Source organism: Fistularia commersonii, chromosome 1 (assembly GCF_037954325.1).
Source record: "Fistularia commersonii isolate RoL2024-O1a breed Wild chromosome 1, RoL_Fcom_v1.0, whole genome shotgun sequence".
NCBI classification, from domain to species: Eukaryota; Metazoa; Chordata; class Actinopteri; order Syngnathiformes; family Fistulariidae; genus Fistularia; species Fistularia commersonii.
In genome coordinates this window covers 13,056,254-13,081,941 of record NC_141284.1, presented here as the reverse complement: position 1 = coordinate 13,081,941, position 25,688 = coordinate 13,056,254, and the positions used below count along the sequence as shown (strand labels likewise).

General features: G+C 42.6%; 1 protein-coding gene across 3 annotated transcripts; it reads left to right on the top strand.

Annotated features, from left to right (window-relative positions):
- Positions 1–394: 394 nt before the first annotated feature.
- Positions 395–25,654, top strand: eif2ak4 (eukaryotic translation initiation factor 2 alpha kinase 4). Of its 3 annotated transcripts, none has more exons than XM_086148841.1 (39): positions 395–724; positions 952–1,067; positions 3,896–3,998; positions 4,076–4,249; positions 4,792–4,872; positions 4,954–5,102; positions 5,171–5,271; positions 5,359–5,516; positions 5,675–6,213; positions 7,237–7,352; positions 8,977–9,131; positions 9,238–9,665; positions 9,750–9,810; positions 9,904–9,993; positions 10,075–10,197; positions 10,332–10,436; positions 10,564–10,627; positions 10,725–10,804; positions 10,993–11,094; positions 11,176–11,226; positions 11,318–11,554; positions 12,146–12,221; positions 12,523–12,644; positions 12,989–13,038; positions 13,311–13,479; positions 15,530–15,646; positions 15,741–15,806; positions 15,900–16,070; positions 16,145–16,279; positions 17,004–17,111; positions 17,654–17,782; positions 19,591–19,677; positions 19,840–19,952; positions 20,040–20,098; positions 20,541–20,644; positions 20,881–20,949; positions 21,861–21,905; positions 22,809–22,924; positions 25,520–25,654. In XM_086148841.1, exons 1-39 carry the CDS (start codon positions 602–604, stop codon positions 25,575–25,577), a joined length of 4,950 nt encoding a protein of 1,649 aa, XP_086004967.1. In that variant the 5' UTR covers positions 395–601; the 3' UTR covers positions 25,578–25,654. The 3 variants fall into 3 exon arrangements, with proteins under 3 accessions (XP_086004967.1, XP_086004958.1, XP_086004976.1); XM_086148832.1 differs by having other exon boundaries at positions 15,527–15,646; XM_086148850.1 differs by lacking the exons at positions 395–724; positions 952–1,067; positions 3,896–3,998 and having other exon boundaries at positions 4,111–4,249; positions 4,698–4,872; positions 15,527–15,646.
- The last annotated feature ends 34 nt before the right edge of the window (positions 25,655–25,688 follow it).

Genomic DNA, 25,688 nt, shown 5'->3' with positions numbered 1-25,688 from the left:
ATGTTATTTTATTCTGTCACCATGGGAAAGTGAGAAATGCATTCTCGATTCCTCTGTTTGTCTGGAACATTCGGAGAAATTGACAATAAAGCTGACTTTAGCTTTGACTTAGTGTACCAGGAAATACTGCGGATGAGCGTCATAACTGCAAGAGTAAAAAAGGGAAGCGGAAAAAAGGCAACAGCCTTTTCATCTGAACATTTTTCAAAACAACTCAATCCTTAATGTTAACAACCCTACTCATCACATTTCGTCCGACAATATAGTATGACTGAAAATATGTGTTTATCCAAACAGGCGCTAGGCTGTGAACTCCACACCAGTTGATGGCAGTAACATCCCATTCTGTTAATCGAAACAGCCCATAAAAACAACAGAAGAAGAACAACACAGTCCCACGAGTAGAGCGTCACCCAAGATCCATCTGCTGTTTTCATTTGGGTTAAAAGTTACTAGTGTAAGACCGAGACCACCCCCTCGTGCTGCTCCAGACTCAGCTCCCCGCCGCGGGGCTCAGACGAGCCGGCCGTCTGCGCTCTGCCCGCACCGGAACTCTCGCTCAGTGGAGAGGAAGACCGCCATGTAGCGTGGAGGCTGGAGAATGAGCAACCAGCGAACTCAAACAGATGACGACTACACCGTCCAGCAGGAGAACGAGCTGGAGGCGCTCGCCTCGATCTTTGGGTTGGACTTCCGGGACCTGCGGGAGGAGGATCCCTGGAAGGTAACTGATGCACACGCCGAGATGAGGTTCTGGAACCTTCCTGATCAATCAAATCCCTCAAAAGTTTATCTGTTACGTACCCCTTTGCAGAGATACAGTGTACTATGGAATCTAGGCAACCACATTGGGAAAAGGAGAGGGAGATAACTAAGTGTGAAACAGTCGGGAGGAAAGTAACTCCAAGAAAATAAAATGAAATCATAGTGTTTCATCTTTATTCTTACCAGGTGAGAAGGTCACCAGAGGTGCATCTCAGTCTGCGGCCCAATGGGCTAAATAACGGTCAGGAATGTTACGTGACAGTGGACCTACAGGTGAAATGCCCACCCACCTACCCAGACGTGTGAGTATTCACAGGAGAGTACTTGGTATACAAAGTGTGGCACAGTGGCATTGTGGAGAGCCCCTCACAGCATGTAGGTCCCTGGTTCGATTCTGAGAGGAAGGCTTTGTGCGGAGTTTGCATGTTCTCCCCACGTCCTTGTGGGTTTCTTCTGTTTTTGCCTACAGTCCAATAACATGCAATGGATTAATTGGAGACCCTAAATGGCTTAGATGTGTGAATGATGGAGTGAATGGTCGCATGTCTCTACAATCCTTCAGCCCCACCCTGACTGCAGGATGAGCAGTTAGATAATGAATGAATGAATGGATGAAGACATCTGCCCCCTAAGGAGGAAAGCAAATTTTGTTATTAAACTTTGCTGAAACAGTACATAATGCAGGATGCAAATAGGTCAGGGGTATTCATTTAAAAGTCACTGAAGTTCAGTTTATACAATTTTTTTGTTTGCATGTTGCAGTGCTGTAACTGTATGGGTAATGATACAGAGAGAAAGAACGCTCCCTGAAAATTATCTGTTCTTGTGAATTTATCAGAGATTGGTTATGACAGAATCATCACTCTGTCTGAATCCAGACTGTAGTCCACTTCATGTCTGCTGTTGGAGATAGAATAACATTTTACACAATTTTTCTAATAATTGCGCAGATGTGTGGATGAGAGTGAATGGTTGTTTGTCACTATATGGCCCTGGAATCAATTGACAAATGGTCCAGTGCTTAACAGGCCTCTCGCCCAATGACGGCTGGGATAGTCACCACCAACCCTGTAACACTGACTGAAAGATAAGATGAAAGATAAGATAACAGACATTTTTTCTTTTTGTATTGCCCATATGGCTTGCTCACATGTTGTAATGTGAGCATCCTTCCTTCATCACCTCCGCCAGAACCTGGTTACAGACTCAACACCCAGGTGCATTTATTGCTGTCTTGGGCGACTTTAATCATGTTACCATGGCCAAAACACTGCCTAACTTCGCTCAGTATGTGAGCTGTCCCACCAGGAAGGAGAGGACACTGGACATGCTGTACGCTAACACGAGGGATGCATACAGCTCCTCTCCCCTCCCCTCGCTGGGCATATCCAATCGTAATCTGGTACATATCAGCCCCTCATATGTGCCTCTAGTGAAGAGCCTACCTGTGACCACAAGGACAAGATGGTTGGAAAAGGCTTATGAAACACTGCAGAGTTGGATTGGCAGGCACTCTGGGAGCCGGACGGTGAGGACATTGACAGGCTCACAGAGCGCATCACACGATCAGCTTCTGCATTGACTCCATTGTCCCAGCTGAGATGGTTCATTGTTACTCGAACATCAAACCCTGGGTAACGAAGGACATCAGAGCCATCCTGCACTGTATGAGGGAGGCTTTCAGGGCTACTGACTCACAAGGAGGTGAGAACCATTCAGCAACACCTAAAGCTGAGGATCAGAGATGCTGGAGAGGAACAGGAGGAAGCAGGATGGGAAACTCCTGGAGAACAACAGCAGAGAGATTTGGAAAAGTATGAGGACCATCACTAGTTTTGGGTCGGCGGTCAATAGAGGAGTTGAAGGCAGCAGGGAATCGGCCGAGTACCTTAATCTGTTCTTTAACAGATTTGATGATTTGAAGATGACAGTGATGCAGGTGGACTTTCCCTTTGTCTCTTGGATTGTAGACTATCTGACTCACAGACTGCAGTATATGCAAGTGTCAAATGGAGTGGTGAGGGACACTGGGGTCCCACAGGGGACTGTGCTCACTCCCTTCCTCTTCACCATTTACATCATGGATATCAACTACTACGCAGAGACATGTCCTCTCCAGAAGTTTTCTGATGACTCTGCAGTGGTTGGATGCATCAGCAAGGGTGAGAGGGTTGAGTAGAGGGCTGCAGTGGACAACTTTGTTCCATGGTATGAACTGAACCATCTACAGCTCAATGTGGCAAAGACGAAGGAACTGGTGGGGGACCTGAGGAGGACCAAGGTGCTAGTGACCTGTTTTCAGCCAAGGTGTCAGTGTGGACATTGTGGATGACTACAAGTATCTTGGGTTAGTAAGTGACCATAAACTTGACCGAGGAAAGAACATTGACATTCCTTAAAAGAAGAGCTGCTCTTCTTCCTGAGGGGGCTGAAGTCCTTTAACATTTGTAGGACAGGGCTAAGAATGCTCTATGAGTCTGTGGTAGCCAGTGCTATCTTCTATGCGGTGGTGTGCTGGGCCAGCAGGCTACGGATAACAGATCCTAACCGACTGATCCGCAAGGCCACTGACATTTTGGGAGTGAAGCTGGATCGTCTGACAGTGGTGTCAGACAGGAGAATGCTTCACAAAGTGGGTTCATCTTGGACACTGTGTCCAACCCACTCCATGATGTGCTGGTCAGATACAGGAGTTCTTTCAGTACCAGGCTGATTGCACAACGATGCACCACAGAGCGCCACGAAGAATCATTCCTGCCAGTGGCCATCAAATTGTAGAACTCCTCACTCTGAGTGTATGGACTTATGTGCAATAATCTCCTTCTGTGCAATAACTGTATCGTATACTAATAATGCAATAATCCGGAATATACATATTTGATAATTGTTTATCCCTTTGTATACTTTACATAGCTTTTCATTTTTGTCCTTTTCACATAGATGCTTATAATTCTCATCTGTATCCTGTGAGCAGGACCTGCTTCAACAAAGAGCATTTACCCCCTTTGGTATCAATAAAGTATTCTGATTCCGCTCTGCTTCCAGAGTGAAACTGAATAGGCCTATGTTATTAGACAAACCCCAGGTAACCTGCACAAAGATCTCTCATAACATCACCCCTTTGTTTTAGGCCTCCAAACCTTGAGTTGAAGAATGCCAAAGGTCTCTCAAACGAGAACCTCCAGACTCTCCAGAATGAACTCACAAAGCTGGCAGCACTGCGATGCGGGGAGGTGAGGATAAGTGCCCACGCCAAAATGCACGGTGGATTATTCCGTCACCTCACTCACAGCACTCCATGTCATTCCAGGTAATGATTTATGAGCTTGCGGTTCATATCCAGGGATTCCTTAGTGAGCACAACAAGCCCCCACCGCGCTCTTTCCATGAAGAGATGCTGAAGAACCAGCAGAGGCAGCAGGAAAAACGAGACCTGGAAGAGCAGCAGAAAATAGATCAACGGCGCAAGCAAGAAGAGGAGATGGTTAGTCATTCAGTTACTTAGTTAGAAAGGAGTTATGCATTGTTCGTTGCTATTTTCCCATAAAGAATTGAGGAGTGAACCCACATTTTGCACTTAATCAACCTAATGCAAGCTATATAGATACCCCACAATAATTCCTCTAAAATAACAAGGATTGTGGGTTCTGTGCATACAAAGTTTTCGAATCTTGTTAAAGAGAAATGTCTTGTAGAAGTACAACTTTGGCTGATGGACTTTTTGTTACCCTGAGAGAGAGAGTATTTCCACTCTGATAATACTGCAGGAAAAATTCAGCTTCAACTTAATGCATTCATATCTTGCTGTGGTGTGTGAGCATTGGCTTTGCTTTTTCATCTGCATCCAAAGCATTCTTAGAACATGCCTAATGCTTTAAATAAGGGGTTCAAATACCACATTCCCTTCTTCTTTTTTTGTTTTCTTTTCTCAGTGGCAAAATTATCTGTGCTTCAGTGGCAGCAAAATGTGTGAGAGAAGTTGTAGTTGAACAAGGTGGTTAAAACATGTATATTTGATCTTTGGAGGACAAAGAAATTATGGCGGAAATCCAACGAAGAGAAGAGGAGAAACGAGAGGAAAGGAGAAGAAAGGAAATGGCCAAACAGGTTTTGGAGCTTAACAAAATCAGATGATCTCCAAAGACAAATATTTTATGTTGAATAATACGTTTATGCTCCTTGCGATAGGAGCGACTTGAGAGTCTCGGACAGGACAACCACGCCAACTCATTGTTTGGAAAGAGCCCACCGAGCCAGCGTGCAGCTCCACTAGAAGTGCTGGAATCAAAAAAAGGAGTGACTAACCGCCGTCGGACAACCTCAAATACACGCCACAGGTACTCATGGCAACAAGAAAAATGCTCCCCAGGTTTAAGTAGTGTCATAACAGTGCCTCCTTTACCAGACGCGACACGCTCAGTGATGATGGCCATCGCCCTCAGGAGGTTCTTCACTTCAGCAGTAGCACTTTTGGAGAACTTGTTGTCCACAGAGGGAGGAACCTTGGTAAGGACTATCTGGGCTGGTACTTATGCTTTGGGAATGAGGCCTGGGTACGGCAGTTATACATTTTTGTGTTGATGTCTCCGATAGGGAAAAGCGAAAGGCTCGGCCACAACTTGTTCAATGGATATGAGGCGAATGCTGGAGATTTTTGCGTGATATATGAGTGGTCTTTATGCTGGAACAAGAAAATGGGCAAGTTCTTTACAAGCCAGGAGAAAGGAAAGATTGAGAACTGCAAGAAGCAGGCAAGTTGGGGACACTTTATTCAAAAAAATAATTGGGGTGATCTCTTCCTCACAATCTGTGCACTATAATCCCCTAAACTGATCTGTTTTTTGTGGCACACTAATCTTTGTGTAGTGGGTAACTACTGCTTCTTTTCATAATATGCGTTTCTGTGAAGATTCAAGGTGCAGAAAACGAGTTGAACTCCCTCCTGCGACTAGATCACCCAAACCTGGTGCACTACAAGGCGATGAGCTCCAGTGAAAAGGACGATTGCATCTTGGTTAATTTGCTGGTGGAATATGTTCCCGGGACCAACTTGAACCAAAGCCTTGTCAATCAAACACCTGTCCCTTTGGATAAACTTTGGCAGTACACTGCCCAATTGCTCGGTGTCCTTGACTACCTTCACTCCAACTCTGTGGTCCACAAACAGCTTGGGGCTTCCAGCGTACTGTTGGACCAAGAGGGGAATATTCGTTTGACAGATTACAGTTTGTCAAAGAGATTTTCAGATATTTGCAAAGAAGACATTTTTGAGCAAGCACATGTGCGTTTCTTGGAGGACACCGTGATGCCAACCAAAACGGGCAAAAGGGGGGATGTGTGGAACCTGGGTCTGATGCTGTTATCTCTGAGTCAGGGGAAAGCAGTGAATAAGTATCCAGTGACTGTGCCCACCAGCCTGCCCTCTGACTTCCAAGACTTCCTCCACAAGTATGTACCATATTCCTAAGTCACATCTTTCTTGAAGGGCTATCTACTGGGCTGCATATTTTCTTAACGAATTTCTATATGTTCTAATACTGATTCCTTACATTTCACTTCATTGCTGAAATGAATATATAACGAGTTCAAGTAATCTGGATTCATAGTATTCATTTTGATGTCTCATTATGGGAAAGGTAGCCCTCACTCCTCGCCAGAGGCACTTGCTTCAATGCACCAGTGCTAAGTGGCTGTTGCTCATATTCTTTATTATTTTTCAATTATAGTTAGTTTTCCAGTTCAACATGAATATATGATGGTGAACACAAAAGGCTTTCACTGTGGCATCTGTCATAACATTATTACACAATTAAGTACTGCAGATTAATGGCAAAATACCTTCTCTCATACCTTCTCGCCTTGCCCAGATTTTAATTTTACTTGTTTGGGGGTGGTTGGAAGAGGTATATGAGACTTAACTAGTAATTTATTAGTCTCAAATATTGCTCCACTTAAATCAATATGGTTGCTCAGTTCTGTTTTGCTATTGTGAATGTTTGAGGTTTGGTCCCGGGGTATTCCAGATTTACCATGAAAGACAAACATTAGACGAATTAGAAACATTGTTCATTCCCATCAGGTGTTCTTTTATATGTCAAACTCAAGGTCCGCGGGCCAGATCCGGTTCGCGGTTGGATTATCTTTGGCCAGACGGATAATTTTCATTACTATCAGAGCTGGTCCGCCGATATGTTGCAAGCACCATTAATACTACAAGTACCAAGATTCAAGTGCTGTGGAGGAGTGGATTCACATCGGTGTGTAACAGAGAAACTTTTGAGATCAAGATCAATGGAACAACTACGGAAAGGATATCTTTGAAGCACTATGTGGATGCGTAAATGAAATGGGCCTGGCTTGGGATAAACTTTTGTCACTGACAACAGATGGAGCACCTGCACTGTGTGATCAAAAGAGTTGACTGGTGGGCGGGATCTGGGGGAAAATGAAAGAGACTGCTGTGCTTTACAGGTGTGTTAATCTGAATGATGCTGACCGCTGGACCGCCCAGCAGCTCTTAGACCACGCCTTCGTCAAGCCTCCACTGGCTAAAAACTTGCCACAATCCCGGGATGCCAGTCCTGAAGGTGATCTTTGCATGAAACTGTTCTCTTTTTTAAGATATGCAGTAGGATGAGTGATATAGCGTTATTATATTGCATTGTATCTTTATTTTAATGTAAACAAAACTTTTAAAATTGTGACATGATCCATGAATATGCTGCTTTGGCGCATCCTAGCGGTGATAAGTGGTTATAGCTCAACTTGAAACTCGCATACTAATCCTTTCGAAAAGAAATTCAATGTCAGAATGTGGATTTTAATCGCATATAACTGAATCTCGTCTCTCTTCAGTCCTCTCAGTGTCCACTTCTTTGCTAAAACTGCTTTTTCTGTATATACTCCTGCACTTCCTCATTCCACCACCAAGTCTCCTTATCTACTTTCCTTCCAGATGACACACCAAGTACTCTCCTACCTGTCTCCCTGATAACATTGGCTGTAGTTGACCAGTCATCTGGAAGCTCTCCCTGACCACTCACAGCCTTTCTCAACTTAACTTTTCTGTGAAAACCATACAACACCCCTCCCTTTTCATCTTCCACCACTTTGTCCTCTGCCCTCTGCCTTTGTCCTCTTGTTCCTCCTTGTCACCAGTCATCCTACAAGCCACCATCCTCTGCTGTCTGGCTGCACTCTCACCTAACACTACTTTGCAGTCATTGATCTCTTTCAGGTTACCTTGTGTATGCAAGATGTAGTCTACCTGCGTGCTCCTACCTCCACTCTTTTACGTTACCCTATGTTCCTGTCTTTTCTGGAAAAGTATTCACTACAGCCATTTCATCCTTTTTGCAAAATCTACCACCATCTGCCCCTCTGTGTTCCTATCCCGTGTATCAAACCTGCCCCTCATGTCTTCATCACCTCTTTTGCCTGCATCGAAATGTCCAATGAAGTCTGCACCAATTACCCCTCCCATCTCTGGGGATATTCTGCATCACTTCATCTAACTCATTCCAGAGCTTCTCGTTCTCCTCAAACTCACATCCCACCTGGGGCATAGCCATTAAAAATGTTGAGCATCACACCTTCAATTTCCAGTTTCAGACTCATAAGTCTATGTGACATTTCACCTCCAGAACAATCCTCACAACTCCTCCTCCGAGATAATTCCTACTACATTTTTCTTCCTGTCAGTACTATCATCGTACAACTTAAAGCCAGCCCCTAATCTTCTAGCCTTACTACCTTTCAACCTGGTCTCCTGGACACATAGTATATCCAGCTTCCTTCTCTGCATCATATCAACCCACTCTCTACCTTTTCCTGTCATCACTCCAATATTCAAAGTCCTTACCCTCAGGCCCAGACTCTTGGTTTTCTTCTTCTCTCACTGCTTCCGAACATGCCTTCCTCTTCTCTGTCTTCGACCCACAGTAGCCCAATTTCCACTGGCACCATGTAGGTTATCAGCACCGCTGGCAGTTGCTGTTAACCTGGCCTTCGAGTGATCCAGTATGAGATTCTTAGGTTCAATTCTCATATTTGCTTTTGCTGCAAGTTTTGATGCAACCCTCTCCATTTTTCTGGGCTTGGGACTGGCTCAGGGAGACACTGGCCTGTGCTACCCTGAGGCTACATTACTTAGAGAATCTGTAATATTGCAGTAAGTTTATTTGTTTATTTATTTGTCCATCCATCTGTCAGATCTTGCCATAGATTTTGCATCATCCGTCATTCCACGAAGCCATATCCTGAATGCTCCATTCAACTCAGGGTTGCAGAGACAGTTTTCTCGCTACTTTGATGAGTTTGAGGAACTCCAACATTTGGGTAAAGGGGCCTTCGGTGCTGTGATTAAGGTAATTGTAATTCCATATCAGCTTTATTGTTAAATCTTATCAGTAGCTGTCAAGGATCCTGATCATCATGTTTTTTTTTTCATTGACTTCCCTCCTTCATCTTTAGGTTAAGAACAAATTAGATGGTTGCTATTATGCAGTGAAGCGTATCCAGGTGAACCCGGCCAGCAAGCAGTTCAAACGGATCAAAGGAGAGGTGACACTCCTTTCCCGTCTCAACCATGAAAATATCGTACGGTACTACAATGCGTGGATTGAGCGAAATGAGATGCCTGTTGGGACGCTCAGAAACACCGAGAGCTCTGAGTCCCAAAGCACGGCCGACCAGCTGCCATGCCGGGATGCTCCTCTGCCGCAGCTCAACGAGCTGGGCTTCCTTGACAATGCTGAGGACATTGCACCGCCTCCTGCCCTTTCCAGCTCGGTGGAATGGTCCATGTCCATTGATCGGTCCTCCAGTGCGAAGTGTAATGCACAGCAGTCAAGTGATGATGAGGATGATGATGACGAGGAAGATGTATTTGGTGTTATTATGTAAGTCTAATTCAAAGGTGGTGGTATAACCGGTAAGTCCCCTGCACTAATCGGAAGTTACCAATTTTATCTTCTTTTATTTAGGTCGAGAGGTAGTCACTCAATTAGTGACATCATCTTTGACAATGGCGATGAAAGCCAAGAGGTTTCAATATTCCCCCTCATTATTTCTCTACTTTTTTTTTATTGACCCCCCCCCCCTTTTTTTTGCTGAAACAAAAAAATTGTCCTTTTGCAGGTTGACTCAAGTGAAAGGCAAGAAGCCCAAACCACTGAGAGCCCAGACTCAGATCAATCACTCATTGTTGTCCATTACTTGTACATACAAGTAAGTTGTACAGTAGATCTGCACTTGTGCCATATGATATCTCTTCCTCAAGTTCAAGACGCGTTTTTCTTCTCCTCGCAGATGGAATATTGCGAAAAGAGCACTTTAAGGGACACGATAGATGACGGACTCCATGAGGACCAAAATCGGTTATGGAGGCTCTTCAGGGAAATCCTTGATGGGCTAGCTTACATCCACGAGCAGGTTTGTTCTCCATCATCCTTCATATAAAATGTCCCCCAAGCCTCTGCAGAGACAGCAATTGCACAAACAAAACAACTTTTAAAACATCTCAGAAACCGTAATCAACCAGAGCTGAATAGGTATTTGTCCTTCAGGGGATGATTCACAGGGACTTGAAGCCTGTCAACATCTTCCTTGACTCACAAGATCATGTGAAGATTGGAGATTTTGGCCTGGCTACAGACCATCCAGCTAACATGGTGAGCACCCCAAGCAGTGAACGGTTCATGTGACACAGTGAATGCGTTTCCACTGGTTTGCTTATGTCCCGTCATAAAGATTGATTAAAAAATACCCATGAAGATGAACAATCTGTTTCACTCCAAGGCTGCCGATAAATTTGATTTCGAGGAGAGTGGCTCTGCAATGATGCACAAACTGGATCCAGCAGGTGCAAAGACTCACAACATACCTATACATGTAAAAATGGCTTGTCCCCAGCTTAAGGCAAAATCCTTTATTCTGCTTTGGTACTGCTGCATGTCTAGGTAACATGACTGGTATGGTTGGCACTGCCCTCTATGTCAGCCCAGAAGTTCAAGGAAATACCAAAGCTAGTTACAACCAAGTAAGGATTCCAGAATTATTCTTTATTATGCAACACTTATTTTTGCAGATTTAAGCAACTTGCGTGCTGTTACAGGTTTATTTACATGGCATTTTTCAAAAACACAATTACAGAATTGTCAATGTAAAGCCAGAGTCTAGGAACCTTTAACATGAAACTGACCTCATGACACCACCATCTTTCCTCAGAAAGTTGACCTCTTCAGCCTTGGCATCATCTTGTTTGAGATGTCCTACAGGCCAATGACTACGGGCTCAGAGCGGATTTCTGTTCTAAGCCAGCTCCGTTTGGTATGTCCCGAAGAACTGGTGGTTTTAATGATGTGAGGTACTTGTTTGTTGTTATTTACCTTTGGACTATTCACTCATCAGGAGCCGATCTGTTTCCCTGAGGACTTCACAGGGCACCAGAAGGGCAAACAGGTATGAATAGCTATTACACTTTTTTATGTACTCCTTGTTTTAAATTCACGACCAATTTCTTTACCTGGCCTGTTACTCCCATCATGATCAGAGGCAGGTGATAGAGTGGCTGCTAAAACATGACCCTGCCCTGCGGCCCTCTGCCCAAGAACTGCTGAGGAGTGAGTTACTGCCTCCACCCCAGATGGAGGAGTCAGAGCTGCATGAGGTGCTGCAGCACACAATGGCCAATATTAACGGCAAGGCTTACCGCACTATGGTGGCTCAGCTGTTTTCTCAGAACATTTCCCTGGCCATGGACTTTACCTATGACATCGACATACACAAGGTATGGCTCCTGCTAAAGATACTTTTACTGCTTCTATAATGTGGCTGCTCAGTATTAGTGCGCTGGACAGACGATGGGGCTGATGATTACCTTAAGCGTGAGCAGTTAATAGATACCTCTATTAAGCCAGTAATATTTTACTTGTGTCCAATCACTTAAAAACGGCATTTCACATAAAACTAAGATGATGTAATTCCTTACCAAGACTGTAGATATGGTAATCTCCTAAATGTTTTCCCCATGTAAAAATTGTTTGTAAATATGTAAAAAGCACATTATACCAAACTCTTGTTTGTTCTGTTTAAAATTGTCAAATGTGTTTTAAATATAATAGATTAGAAAAATAAGGCATGAATGAAACTTCTTCCCTGCTCTCATTGCCCTCTTAATGTGTTTGGCTTCCATCCAGTTTACAAAATTTATACCCAAATGTTTTTCTTTCCCTGTGTCTAAGTGTTGGTGCAGTTGGTTTCACCTAACCTTCAGTTTTCCTCGCTGCTTCACTGTTCTAGTCCCTGTAAAAACGCAGCAGAAGGTCTGCTGGTGTTAAATCTTCATAATCCTAACCCTGTTTGTTTGGTTTCCCTTCAGGGCAGCTTCACTTTGAACACTGCCAAATTGCAGTGGTATGTGCGTGAGACAATCACCAGGATCTTCAGGAAGCACTGTGAGTACAATGTACTCATTAAGTATGTGTGGTTGTGTGGCCATGTGTGTCTGTAAGAAATTCCTCACGGCCAACCTTAGGACTCCTGCTCCACTGGAAGCTGGCTTAAGAGACCCCAGCATCTGCTCCAGTGAGTGGTGGCTAAACAAAAAGTGTACTGTTGGGATTTGCTGTAAGTGCTTGTGTTTGTGCTCCTGATGACATGCAGCTGTACCTGTTAGTATCTGCTCAAATGCATCATTTATTTTAGCCAAGGTTTATGATGTCTTCTGATGATGATGCTGCTCCATCTTGTCACCAGGTGCTGTTTGCCTCCAGACGCCGTTTCTGCTTCCCAGAGACAGGAAGTTGTATGAAGGGAGTGAGCTTGCCTGCTTCATGGACCACAGCGGCATGCTGGTTACGCTGCCTTACGACCTTCGTGTGAGCCTAACATACACACACCTACACATTGTAACTTACTGTCTGCTGTGCATGTGCGGACACCCACAGAAATACGCTTTATACAACTATTTGCATTAGCACAAGCAAATGCAGACACTTAAAAGTCAACAGCTGCCTCGAGAGACCAAAGAGACTAAATTGTTTCCCCACTGCAGCCTCATATGTATGGTCTTCAGTCTGTACCCCTAATGCAGTCGTGGGGGGGCTGCAACCTATCCCAACTATCCTATATACCCTGGTCCATCAGCCACAGAGCTTTTTGCATTCAGGTGGAAGCCCCTCACTGTCATTTATAATGTGTCTTTCTTCTCTTTTAACCTTAGACGTCATTTGCAAGATATGTGGCCCGCAATAATATAACACAGCTGAAGAGGTAAAGATTTACCACATCTTTTCTACCAGTAAATAACTGCCCCACATCCTGTAACTGTAGTTACTACAAAAAAGGACTGGTTTTAAATATGACTAGCCATCAGTATAAAAAGGGAGTGAATTCATTAGATTTGTATTCGTGCAATATTAAACTTTGATAAAACTTTGCTGAATTGCAGACTTTATTCTGCATCAGTTAAATGTTACATAGCATATGGAGAGTAAATGCACAGTCCCAGATTCATGTATCAAATGTTTCTGGTTTTCTCCAAGGTACTGCATTGAACGAGTGTTTCGCCCAAGGAAACTTGATCGTACCCACCCGAAGGAGCTTCTTGAGTGTGCCTTTGACATTATTACACCAGTCACCAACAGCCTGTTACCAGAGGCCGAAACCATATACACCATCTCGGAAATAATCCAGGAATTCCCTGCACTTCAGGTTGTGCAGACATGTAGTTCCTGTCTACAGTAAAATTCCTGTCTGCCGCACAGAACTAAATGTTGGCTTCATGCAACATCATCCTTTTCCTAAAAGTGACTTGTTCTCATCCTGTATTGTTTTTCCCTTTGTCTGCCTACTCACATTCCTAACGTACCACAGCCTATCTGCATCTGACAGATTTACTCAGTGTTTATCATTTATTTACAGGGGGGCAAAAAAAAAAGACTTAAAAAGATGAAAGAGTACTGTAATTTTCATCCTAGGTACACTTCAACTATGAGAGACAGAATGAGAAAAAAAACAGAAACTCACATTGTCTGATTTTAAAGAATTTATTTGCAAATCATGGGGGAAAATAAGTATTTGGTCAATAACAAAAGTTCATCTCAGTACTTTTTTTATATACCCTTTGTTGGCGATGACAGAGGTCAGACGTCTTCTGTAAGTCTTCACAAGGTTTTCACACACTGTTGCTGGTATTTTGGCCCATTCCTCCATGCAGATCTCCTCAAGAGCAGTGATGTTTTGGGGGCTGTCGCTGGGCAACGTGGACTTTGGACTCCCTCCAAAGATTGTCTATGTGGTTGCGCTCTGGAGATTGGCGAGGCCGTTCCAGGACCTTGAAATGCTTCTGACAAAGCCAATCCATTGTTGCCCAGGCAGTGTGTTTGGGATCATTGTCGTGCTGAAAGACCCAGCTATGTTTCATCCTCAATGCCCTTGCTGATGGAAGGAGGCTTTACATGGATCAGTTATCCTGGTCCCTTTGCAGAAAAACAGCCCCAAAGCATGATGTTTCCACCCCCATGCTTCAAAGTTGGTATTGTGTTATTTGGATGCAACTCAGCATTCTTTCTCCTCCAAATCCAACAAGTTGAGTTTTTTTCTATTTTGGTTTCATCTGACCGTAGGACATTCTTCCAATCCTCTTCTGGATCATCCAAATGCTTTTTAGCAAACTTCAGGCAGGCCTGGACATGTACTGGCTCAAGCAGGGGGAGATGTCTGGCACTGCAGGATTTGAGTCCCTTGCAGCGTAATGTGTTACTGATGGTAGCTTTTGTTACATTGGTCCCAGCTCTCTGCAGGTCATTCACTAGGTCCCCCTGTGTGGTTCTGGGATTTTGACCGCATGTAGTGATATCTTGTATGGAGCGCCAGATCGAGGGAGATTATCAGCGTCTGTATGTCTTCCATTTTCTAATAATTGCTCCCACAGTCGATTTCTTCACGCCAAGATGCTTACCTATTACAGATTCAGTCTTCCCAGCCTGGTGCAGGTTTACAATTTTGTTTCTGGTGTCCTTTGACAGCGTTTTGGTCTCTGCCTTAGTGGAGTTTGTGTGTGACTGTTTGAGATTGTGGACCGGTATCTTTTTATACTGATAACCAATTCTAACAGGTGCCATTAGTACTGGTAGCGTGTGGAGGACAGATGAGCCCCTTAAAGAAGAAGTTACAGGTCTGTGAGAGACAGATATCTTGCTTGTTTGTAGGTGACCAAATTCTTATTTTACCAAGGAATTTACCAATTATTTCATTAAAAATCCTGCTATGGGATTCCTGGATTCTTGCCCCCCATTCTGTCTCATAGTTGAAGTTTACCTATGATGAAAATAACAGCCCTCGCTCATCCTCTTAAGTGGGAGAACCTGCACAATTTGTGGCTGACCAAATACTTTTTTGTCGCACTGTATTAAATCTGTTTTTGCACAGCTTCCGTTTTTGCCCTCCCCAGTACAGTTTATTTCCTGCCAACACTTTCCACTGCTCTGTCAGTCTGTACTTTCATCACTCCTAACTTCTCCTATAAACCCAGTCCACCTGGGTTTTGGCCTGTGTTTCCACTCTCATACATCCTGTTACTAATCCTGTTCACCATCTAGATCTTTATGTGAGTGGTCTGAAGAGTGTGTAATTCGGATGGAATAAGAGGGCAGCTGGACACAACAATAGTTATTCATTTAGACATTTATTATGAGGGGTGCTCTTGGTTTTCGCTGTAATTGTTGGTGAGTCTTTTTTTTTTTTTTTTTTTGGGCAGCAGGAAAGGAATTACACCATTTACCTGAACCACACCAGCTTTTTGAAAGCCATCCTGTTGCACAGTGGAATCCCTGAGGACAAACTGAACCAAGCCTCCAGTGTTTTGTGTGATGCCACTGTCAGTGCTCATAATTCTTTAATCAAACATTCATATTGTATGTTGTAGAATAGTAGGCATAATATAAATATCTGTGGTTCTGCATTTTCCCCAGAGTGAGAAATTAACCGAGGGTGAGGTGGAAGCCAAGTTCTGTAACTTATCTCTATCAACCAACAGTGTAAGTGTGCACTGGTTTTGTGAACACACTCTCCTGCAGTGCACTAGCATTCATGCGTACAAACTGACATCTCAGCTGACATGTTGCTTCCAGTTGCAGACCCTGTACAAATACATCGTACAGAATGGAGATCTGCAGAAGCTCCGGCCACTGCTGACATCACTCACCAAACAGAAGACACCTGTCACTCAGCTGGCTAAGCAAGGCCTGAAGGACATGGAGGAGCTCACAGGCCTCCTGGAGAGACTGGGAGTGAAACTTCCGGTAAGTTGAAATCTGTGGAGTCTGATGTGACTTCATGCTCAGTCTCATTTTAATGCAACTCGTGCTCCCCATAGGTGGTGATCGACTTAGGCTTGGTGTACAAGGTGCATCACCATTCTGGTGTTGTGTTTCAGTTCATGGCTGACATCAAAAAACGCAAGCGGTCTGTCAAGGAAATCGTGGCTGCTGGAGGACGCTATGACCACTTGGTAATGTGCTTGCGATTATCCATCCACATGCTGTGTTTCAAAACATATAAAATAAAAGTTGCGATCTATGTGAGAGAGGGACAACTGGAGTTGAGATTCAGAGTCACTGACTCTCCCCTCCCTCTGTTTTCCGTCCAAGCACAACCATGTTGCTGATTGGAAGCAACTGTTTTTGAATGGCTTATCCATGGCAGTGTGTTATATAATTTTTGCAATCTGGTGTCTGTTAGTTAGCGGATTGCGATGTCTGTGGCACAAAGTGGTCTTATTACAGTATCAAACTTCAGCTGCCATAAAATCATAGACAAAATCCATAGCAAATTTATATACAGATGAATATCCAGTAGATCATCCAGAGTCTCCTGGCAAATGAATGTTGGTTTGCTGAGACAGCATACCCACAACTGACCTTCTCTAAACCTACTCATCGAAAGAGGAGGTGGTTGCACGTGGATGCTAAGTGCACTTAAAAGAAGCCAGCATTTGTAAAAACACTATGGAAGAATATAGGCTCTTTGCAAAAGATTTGAAGAAAGAGACCCTCAATGTGAGAGAATCAGGCTGAGAATACGGCTTGACTGTGTAGACATGTCATATATCAGAAGAGTAAAATGTTTTTCTCCAAATGCATCAACATGAATTATACTTGTATTTTCCTCTGTTTGATGCAATGTCCGTATCTCTTTGTTCCCGTCTTTACCTGGATTGTTCTCTGTGCTGCCAGGTCCAAAGATTCCGGGGACCAGATTCCACAATGCCTGCCCCCTCAGCTGTTGGGGCCAGTGTGGCGCTGGACAAAATTTACACTGCAGTGACCTACATGGAGGAACCAGTGAGATACAGACATGCGCACGGATCGGAATCTGAACGTTCTAGTTTTTGCAGTTAACCAGAGCCATCTGCTACTGGTTTCAGTTTAGGATCATAAAGGTGTAGATTCTGTGTCAAAAAAGACCTATATTTAATGGCAAAAGATACCCTATTTACCATCAAATACATATTACTTTTCAGTTGGAAATAAAAATCTGTTTAATATGAAATTCAAAACATCCGCTGCAGGAGCTAATTTGTAAAATGTGATAACTTGCAAACATCTCAGTATCAGCTGTCAGCAGTTGACCGTCATTTGACATCTTGGTATTTGCTTCATAGCCTACACTGAACTCTAAACCACACAGCTGTCAAGCTCTGTACTAGTTGGGACACAAATATAATAAATAAAAATCTGATCACATGTTTTACAAATGAAATGTCAACTGTAAAGTTGACATATCCGCCAGTATCCTGATACCACTGTAATTGTGAAAGGTCTGGCTTTGACTCCCAGTGATCAGTGCTCAATAGTCTCTGCTTTTCTATCTGATCGCCTCTCAGCCACCAGTGAGTTCTTGTGATGTGCTCGTTGTCCAAGTGGGCCATTCTACAATGTCCCGAGCCATCAATTTGGTCCAGAAGTTATGGAGCTGTGGCATCTCAGCAGAAATAGCCTACGATACCTCACAGGTATGTGTTCTTTCAGTTGGTCTGTTGATGAATTGTTTTTAAGTTGAGTGGTATCACTAAAACCTCCCTTGTTGAATTGAGGAAGGAATGGAATCAGAGATGACTTTAAAAAATAGCATTTTTTTGATGTATGTATTAATTTGACCATGAGGGCTGAGGATATAAGGAGGAATTGGAAATAGTTTTGGAAAGGCTTCTTGAGGACAGTGGATTAAAATTACTGATGGGTAAACAGGAAAGACTTCATATATAAGCAGTACATAGCAATAAAATCAATAAAAATTCCCAATGAGTGCAAAACCAAGAGAAATTTGAAGAATTAAGACCCATGTCTGACTTACACTGTGTTTCTTGGCAAAAACAAAATACAAACACTGAAAATTACAAAAAAGTTGATGCCCAGGGACAGGTGTTCATTCATTTTGGAACTGACCCACCATTCTCATCCTATTTCTTTTGTTAAGCTTTACGTAGATAAACGAAAGCCATTGTGTTAACCCTGATCTTCCCGAGGGCCCCAAAAACCATCCTCCTGAGGGCCTTGTAATAACATCATACCTCCTACAGAGGGCAACACCTGGCCTCCGCATCTCCTTGGCTCAGTGTGAACATTTCTTCCCTTGTCAGTGGCCGACTTAATATGTGGGATCATGTTTGCTCTTTTGCTTTCTTCAGCTATATTCGTAAATACATCTGCAAAGGGTACCTGAAGTTATCATTCATCTTGTTCCCAGTTGTCTTTGGAAAATAAAGAAGTTGTGTCCTCGGAGACGAGCCAGCCCGAGACCTTCAGCTTGACCTTATCATCTGCTCGAATACCTGATCTCATTCCACTGTCACTTCCTTCATGTTCATGACACACTAATCCCAGCATCATGTTTAAAAGTTAATTTGATCATGTAATCATCCATTTTGGCTTTCAACGGGGCCCAAATTCTTGAACAGTCTACATATTTCTTAATTTTTCTTTGAATTTTTCACTCTTTGCCCCGGCTTTTTTTGTTCTGTTGTTCTACTATAGCCAGTGTTTTTTTTAACACGAAATCTTCAGTGTCGTTTGTGACTCAAATGATTGGCCACCTTCTGTGCCCCTTAGCCTTTTCACATTGGCTAGAAACATGCAGCGTGTCGTTCCAAAATGTCAAGAGCGTGCTCTGTTTATGTTTGCGGGCCCTTGCCTTTTAAAAGTGAAGAGGCTGAGAGCAGCATATTCAGAGCTCCTCTTGTGCTATGTCTTTTCACACGTCTTGGTCTGCAGCTGAAATGAACCAACAACATTGTTACAACCTTCAGGCTTTTTGTATTCCTAATATGGCAATACACTTCAGTGTTTTGGTATTTAAGTCTTACAGCCCCTAACTGCACATACAGCCGCAGGTATTCTATATTTGTTTGAAACCTTAAGACAGAGTTAAAGAAGCACAAATCCCCTTCTTGTCTTGCACTGCCGCAATTGAAATGCAAATAAACACTATATACAAAAATTATTTATTCAGGTGAAAATTTTCATGTCCCCTCCCGGAATAGTTGTCATGCTTTCCAAATGATTACAAAATAAGTAAATGAACATTCCTTTTCTGAAGAAATTGGGACACAGATATGGACTACCAGTGGCAAGGCATTGCTGCCTCTGTAAGTCCTTTGTAATCCAAAGCTCATCCCAGTCACATACGACTAATCTCAGTAAAGCAGTCGGGGGTTCTCTATTTTTTATGTTGCAAAAATAATGGTCTAAGCATTTTTAAATGATATCTTGATCTACTAAGTTTTATTCTACATGTGTGCACTTTTGTGTGTCATCTATTTAGTCTCAGGAGATGTTGTTGGACCACTGTAGGCTGGCTGGCATCACCTGCATGGCCATGGTATCTGATAAAGATGGAAACTATGTGAAGGTAAGCCAGCCTTCCATAGCAGCAATGTTTTTGCAGTATTTTCTTTTTTGAAATCCCGTCTAGAACAACATTAATGTCACAAAGTGTTCTTTGCGAACACTTAATAAATGACAATGGCTTACAGTGTCTGCAGCAGATGTTTAAGTTGTTTTCTGTCTTCAGGTCAAATCCCTGGAGAAGGATAGACAGTCGGAGAAACGGATTCCTGAGCTGGACTTGGTGGACCATGTCATTCAAAAGTATCGGACCAAATTCTTTGAGGAAAGAAACATCAGGTAAGGACATTTGATCTTAATGCTTTACTCAGATGTGTGGGTTGAATGTTTACATTTCTTTACAAAGTTATCCCTGTACCCCTGTAGGGATATATCTGAGAACATTTGTCTTCAGAACCCCAAAGGGTCACAGCTCAGCACCGCAGGTATTGTGCTATGTCCTCTCTGATTGTACAGCTCAATGCACAATATTCACACACAGATACATTTTCTTCCAGGAATTTTTCCTTTGAAACACATATTTAATAGTTGCATCTGTTTTTGTGTAGTTGACCTGTCTGAATTTTGTGATGAATGTGGAAACTGCAAAACAAAACTAATCCCAATATCACATGTTCATATTTGGAACCTTAACAGAATTTGGTTTCTAGTAAAATGTACATTTAGCGCCACACAGGAACAACAAATAGCACTGTTAAATTTCACATCTCTTCTTATGCGTGCGTAGGGAGGTAACAAGTAAAATGTTGCAATCAAACTTTAAAACAGAATTGGGGTAGTAAAATTGTGACTTTGAGGCAGCTTTTCATCCCATGTGTTCAGTTTCGTGTCACTGGCTAAAATGTGCAAAATGGTTCTCGCTGGCAGGCTCCTCTGAGCAACACGGGAGCAACTCCACCTCAAACATGAATGTGAATTTCATCAGCATGGAAAAGTTCTCGGCCAGTGTGAGACGACGCTATGAGACTCAGGTCAGTGACCCTCACCACTGAGGGGAATACTGCTTTCCTCAGACTTTGCCTTCAACCTAGACGTACTCTCCTTCACTGTTTTCTCTCAGAACACCTTATTTCTCTGGATCTGTGTGTAAAACATTTGTATGTGAAATCCTTATTTTTTGGGGGGGGTGGGCATTTTGACCTTAAAAACAATTATTCTAAACCCTGCTGCCTGTGAATAATTATTGCTTTGTTCATCCTTCTTTCAGATCCAAACAAGATTACAGACTCTTACTAGCAGTTTGCAAAACAAGTGCAATGACATTGAGGTTCTGGCAGTAAGTAATTTGTTGTTTGTTTACCCTTTTATCCAGCCCCCCCCATTTCTTTTTTTTCTTCTTTAGTTTTGCACCTTATCTCCTGAATCCATGTGTGAAATCACAGCATCAGGAAAGGGCTCTTCATAGCTAAAACCGCAAACATCACTGGGAGCGGACCTTTTATAGCTATGTGCCTTGTTCGAAATCCCCTGCTGGAGGCTAGATCCTTGCAAATTCATTGCAGTCGTTACAGAATAAACAGTAAACAGGAGGCAGCCACTGTGTCAATTGGGGGGGTATTATTGGGTGCCATATTGAGTCTATTTGGGTCCGCTTAGTACCCAGATAGACTTTTGACCTGATATTCTCAAAGTTAACCATTCTTCCTTGTCCTATTTATCATTTCAATGTAAACTCCCAATAATATGTGCCATTCCTGTAAGGATCTGGATTACATCAGATGCACTGCGCCAAATAGCATTTGTGGAAACTTAACTGGCATAATCACCTGTCTTTCCTTTGCATTTTGTTTGGCCTGCACGTCTTTGTAGTTATGACAAGACCCTGCTTGTACATTAGTCAAACCAGACCACGATGGTACTTATGTTCCAATGCTAGACCCAAGGGGCAATTAGCGTCTTCCCGTAAAAGGGACATGAAGTACTTTCAAAGTGGGTGTAAATGGAATTCTAAGTAGTTTTCTAGTGATAATAATGGGTTGAGCAGCGAGTCAGGGTACATATATTTTTAGCAAACTTTGGAAGGCAGCATGTTATCATACCAGTGGGGTCATACTATCACATGCATATGATATGTTTTGTTAGTGTTAACTTTAATTTTTTGTATTCGTGTGTCTATGTGTGGGTACACGTGCACGCAATGCAATCTGACACACCATTATGTCTAAAACTGTATTTTTTCCCTTACAGGTGGACCTCCAGAAGGAGACCCTGATCAACTTCCTGTCTCTGGAGGTTGGTTTCCTACTGGCTTCCTCCAGATTGTTGCAGAGTTAATAAAAGGCTACATCCTGATAGAGGGGAAGGGCTGGAAAAAAAAGCCCATTGGATTTAAAAGCATCAAAAGAAAGAGGGGATCCCGTCTGTTTCCCCACAGCCTTTTCCGATGAGGAGTGAAGCGCGAGAACACCCCTGCACTTTTCCCCCCAGACAAGGAAACCAAACCGGCTTCAACACTTACTCACGCAGACCAGCGAGCACTACAGTTAACAAACATAACGCATAATTACGAGGTGTTAATATTCACATTCCAAACTCACAAAAAGCGGTCTCATAATAACCCTGGGACCAGAGGGCTGTGCTTTAAAAATATTTTAATTATATCGTGCCAAGAAAGATGAAAACTGTTCCAAACCTGAGTGTTATATAAGCAAGTCTCCGCTCCATAAATGAACTCGCCACCTACAGTATGTACCCCACTCCTCACTGTGTGTGTGTGTGTGTGTGTGTGTGTGTGTGTGTGTGTGTGTGTGTGTGTGTGTGTGTGTGTGTGTGTGTGTGTGTGTGTGTGTGTGTGTGTGTGTGTGTGTGTGTGTGTGTGTGTCAAAGAAAACACATTCATTCTATAAAACACACTGCATTGCAGTGTGCTTGTCAGGCAAGGGCACAGAAGGCCTTTTTTTATAAATATAGTAAATTGCCCCAAGTCACACAAGGAAATCTATAAACCCAGTGAGGCTCTCTCACAACTCTTGGCATGCAGAAACGTACTCTGATATTTGTTAAAGAAAAAATAACTTTTTATTTCCTTCTACATTCCTGCTTTTTAATGTTAAAGTCAGTTGACAAACATGAAGAAAGTGCAAGTAAACAAGCTGATCTGTGCTGGGCTCTGATTGCTCCTCCTCTCTTTTCCAGTTTGACAGCGAGGAGCAGTTTAATGTGACTGTGAAGACTCTATTGTCTCGTCTCCCCAAGCAGCGCTACTTGAAGTCCATCTGCGATGAAATCCACCTTTTGAAATTCAAAAAAAGGTGCGGTGGGGTCAGTAATTTGGGGTGTTTACTTGTGTTTGTGCTGGTTTTTTGTTGCTTCGCTGACTTTCCAGACCTGGTTTTTCACAATTGTTTAAAGAAGACCTAAACTCTGAAGTAATGGAGAAACTTACAGAGGCCTCAGCGGTGATGAGGAATTAAAATGCAAATCTTGAAGCGTGCTAATATTTTACCTCACAAGTAAAATTTTGCACAAGATGAAAAGTTGACCAGTATTGACTTGGCAACTGGAGAGATAGACTGGCATGGAATATTCTGAATATTCCTCATCATCCTGCCCAGATGATGAAAAATTTTGCATATTTATGTTGGCCCTTGGTAAAGAATGGTGTCAGACATTTATTTGAGCGGTCGCAGTGGATTGTCAATATTCCTGCCAATCTGTGGTTACAGCACCATCTCTCAACAGCTCTTAATTGACCCTGCAAAAACAGAAAATAGTTGAACAAATACAAAGATTCTATTTTAGCAGCAATATCTGCTCTGGTCTCACAACCTGACCATTTAAAGTCCGTATGCAGTGGCCGACTGGTCTCATATTCTCTTCATGCTTGCAAGGGTTTTCGTCAGATTTCCTGTTTCCTCCCACAGTCGAAATACATGCAGTTGGTTAATTGAAAACTCTAAATTATCCATTATACATCCACTCTAAATTATCCGAGTGGATGAATGGGATTGGTGGGATGTCTCTAAATGTGGCCCTGTGATTGACAAGTGAGCCTGTCAGGTTAAAGCCAGCCTCTGGCTCAGTGTCAGTTCAGTAAATTGATGAATTGAATTGTGAATCATAATGACTGTAGAGAAAACCATCACAATATACATGAGGTATCCGCATGTACTGTTTGGCCTTTTTCACTATACAGTCTGTCATTACCAACCTTCTACTCCCTCTGCAGCAGATCTGTAGTTTTTATCAAAATCTGAAGAGTTTCTAGAATGTTCAAAATGATCACATCATTTTGGACAGACTTACGAATAGATGTTTGTTTTTTGCACAAAAATGTCCAAACCCTAACCAGACACACAAGATGGTTTTATCAGCCAGAACCATCCGGGGAAAAGCCCCTTACAAACTGAGTGAGGAGTTTCAGTTTCTTTCACTGCATGTTGCATCTAGTTGAAAAAGTCTTACTGAAGCAAGTCAGGAGAAGAGGGAGAACTTCTTAAGACTATTTCAAATAAGTTGAAAGGGAGAGCAACATAATGCTCTGTACATCATCAATTCCAATCTCTGCCATTGTTGAGTTACATCCATTGATGCCTCACTGTTTAAACACCTAAAACCATGCCTGTACTGCTGGTATAAACCAACCTGTTGGATTCTGGAGTGATTCAGAGAATAGGGAAGTTTCACTCCTGGATGGGGAAAAAAAAAATCACACCATAACCTTATTACTGTTTTTTTTGAGTGAGAAGCTATAAACATTTTCCCTTTCTTCATCCTGATGTATCATATCAAAATCAGATTATCACCAGTGGGATTGCAATGACAAGTATTTACAGGTATCTGCCATGTTGTAGTGTTTTCTGATAAACCTATGGTGTTTGTTTAACAGCAGGTGATCTTGTTAGAGACCAGAAACATGGGCTCTCACCTCTCTGCCCCCTCCAATGTTTTCTATTCACAATTAATTTGTTTGCTTGAATGACAAAAGGGAATACATTAAACATCATTTGAAAGGGATACAAAACATAGGCTTCTTTTTAACAGGCAGCTGCCTCCCAATAGCTCTAGCTAAGCTCACACATCCCAGGTGTTGCAGTCACAGTCAATCCTTCAAGGGGGGCTATTCAACAGATAAATACAGCCTCGCAGAACATTACATTGATTCAATTGATCCCATTTCCTGAGGTGAAATCTGGACAGAGATTTGCCTTGTTTGATCCTCTGATGTTTGGGCTTTTAACACTGTAGTGGATTGACAGCAGGGGGCGGATGCCCATTTCTGCCAATTAACGCTAAATACGTCTAAGATAAATTTAATACATTTAGATGCTTAAATTTAGATTGCAAGCTACTGCATGCTATGTCACCGTTTCCCAAATAGTTGTAAAAAGCTTGGAAAAAAGGATGAAAAGAATTACAAAAATTAGCCCTCTCGAGAGTTATACAATGTTCTTATTGGATAAAGAGATTTGAATTAAGCTTTGATTTGAGAAGAATTACGAAGTTTTTTTTTCTTTTCCTTTTTTCAGCCTACAGTAAATATCTTAAGAAACAGAATTATGTGCTGGGATTTTTGAGTTCTCATCTCATCTTTGGCAGAGTTGATGTTTTTGGCCGACCAGTGAACAAATTATTGCAGAAATCTTCTCACAGCTTGAGATAAAAGCTGCTCTTGGTCATGTTTTGACAAAAACTCTGATTCTGCCATTGACTGAGGTTGTAGATAACTGATTTAATGTGACAGCTGAGACTCAAGTCTGAACCGAGGATAGCACATTTTTTCCGTATGTAATTTTTACGTTGGCTTTTTCCTTCACATTTCCAAGTGTGATTTATTTGTACATCTCAATCAAGTCTAGAAAAGCTTTTCTTCAACTTTCATCTTCCTGATGCATGTCCTGCTCCAGGGTGGCTGTAGTGGTGCTGTACAGTTTGAAGGATGACTACTACAAGATCCTTCTATGAAAGCCAGGGTGTTCCACTGAGCAGGAGTTTCAGACTTTATGATGGAAGCTTGGTCACCAAACCTTGGACCGGAAGAATCTGCTACAGAACAACTGATCAGAACCTCATCCA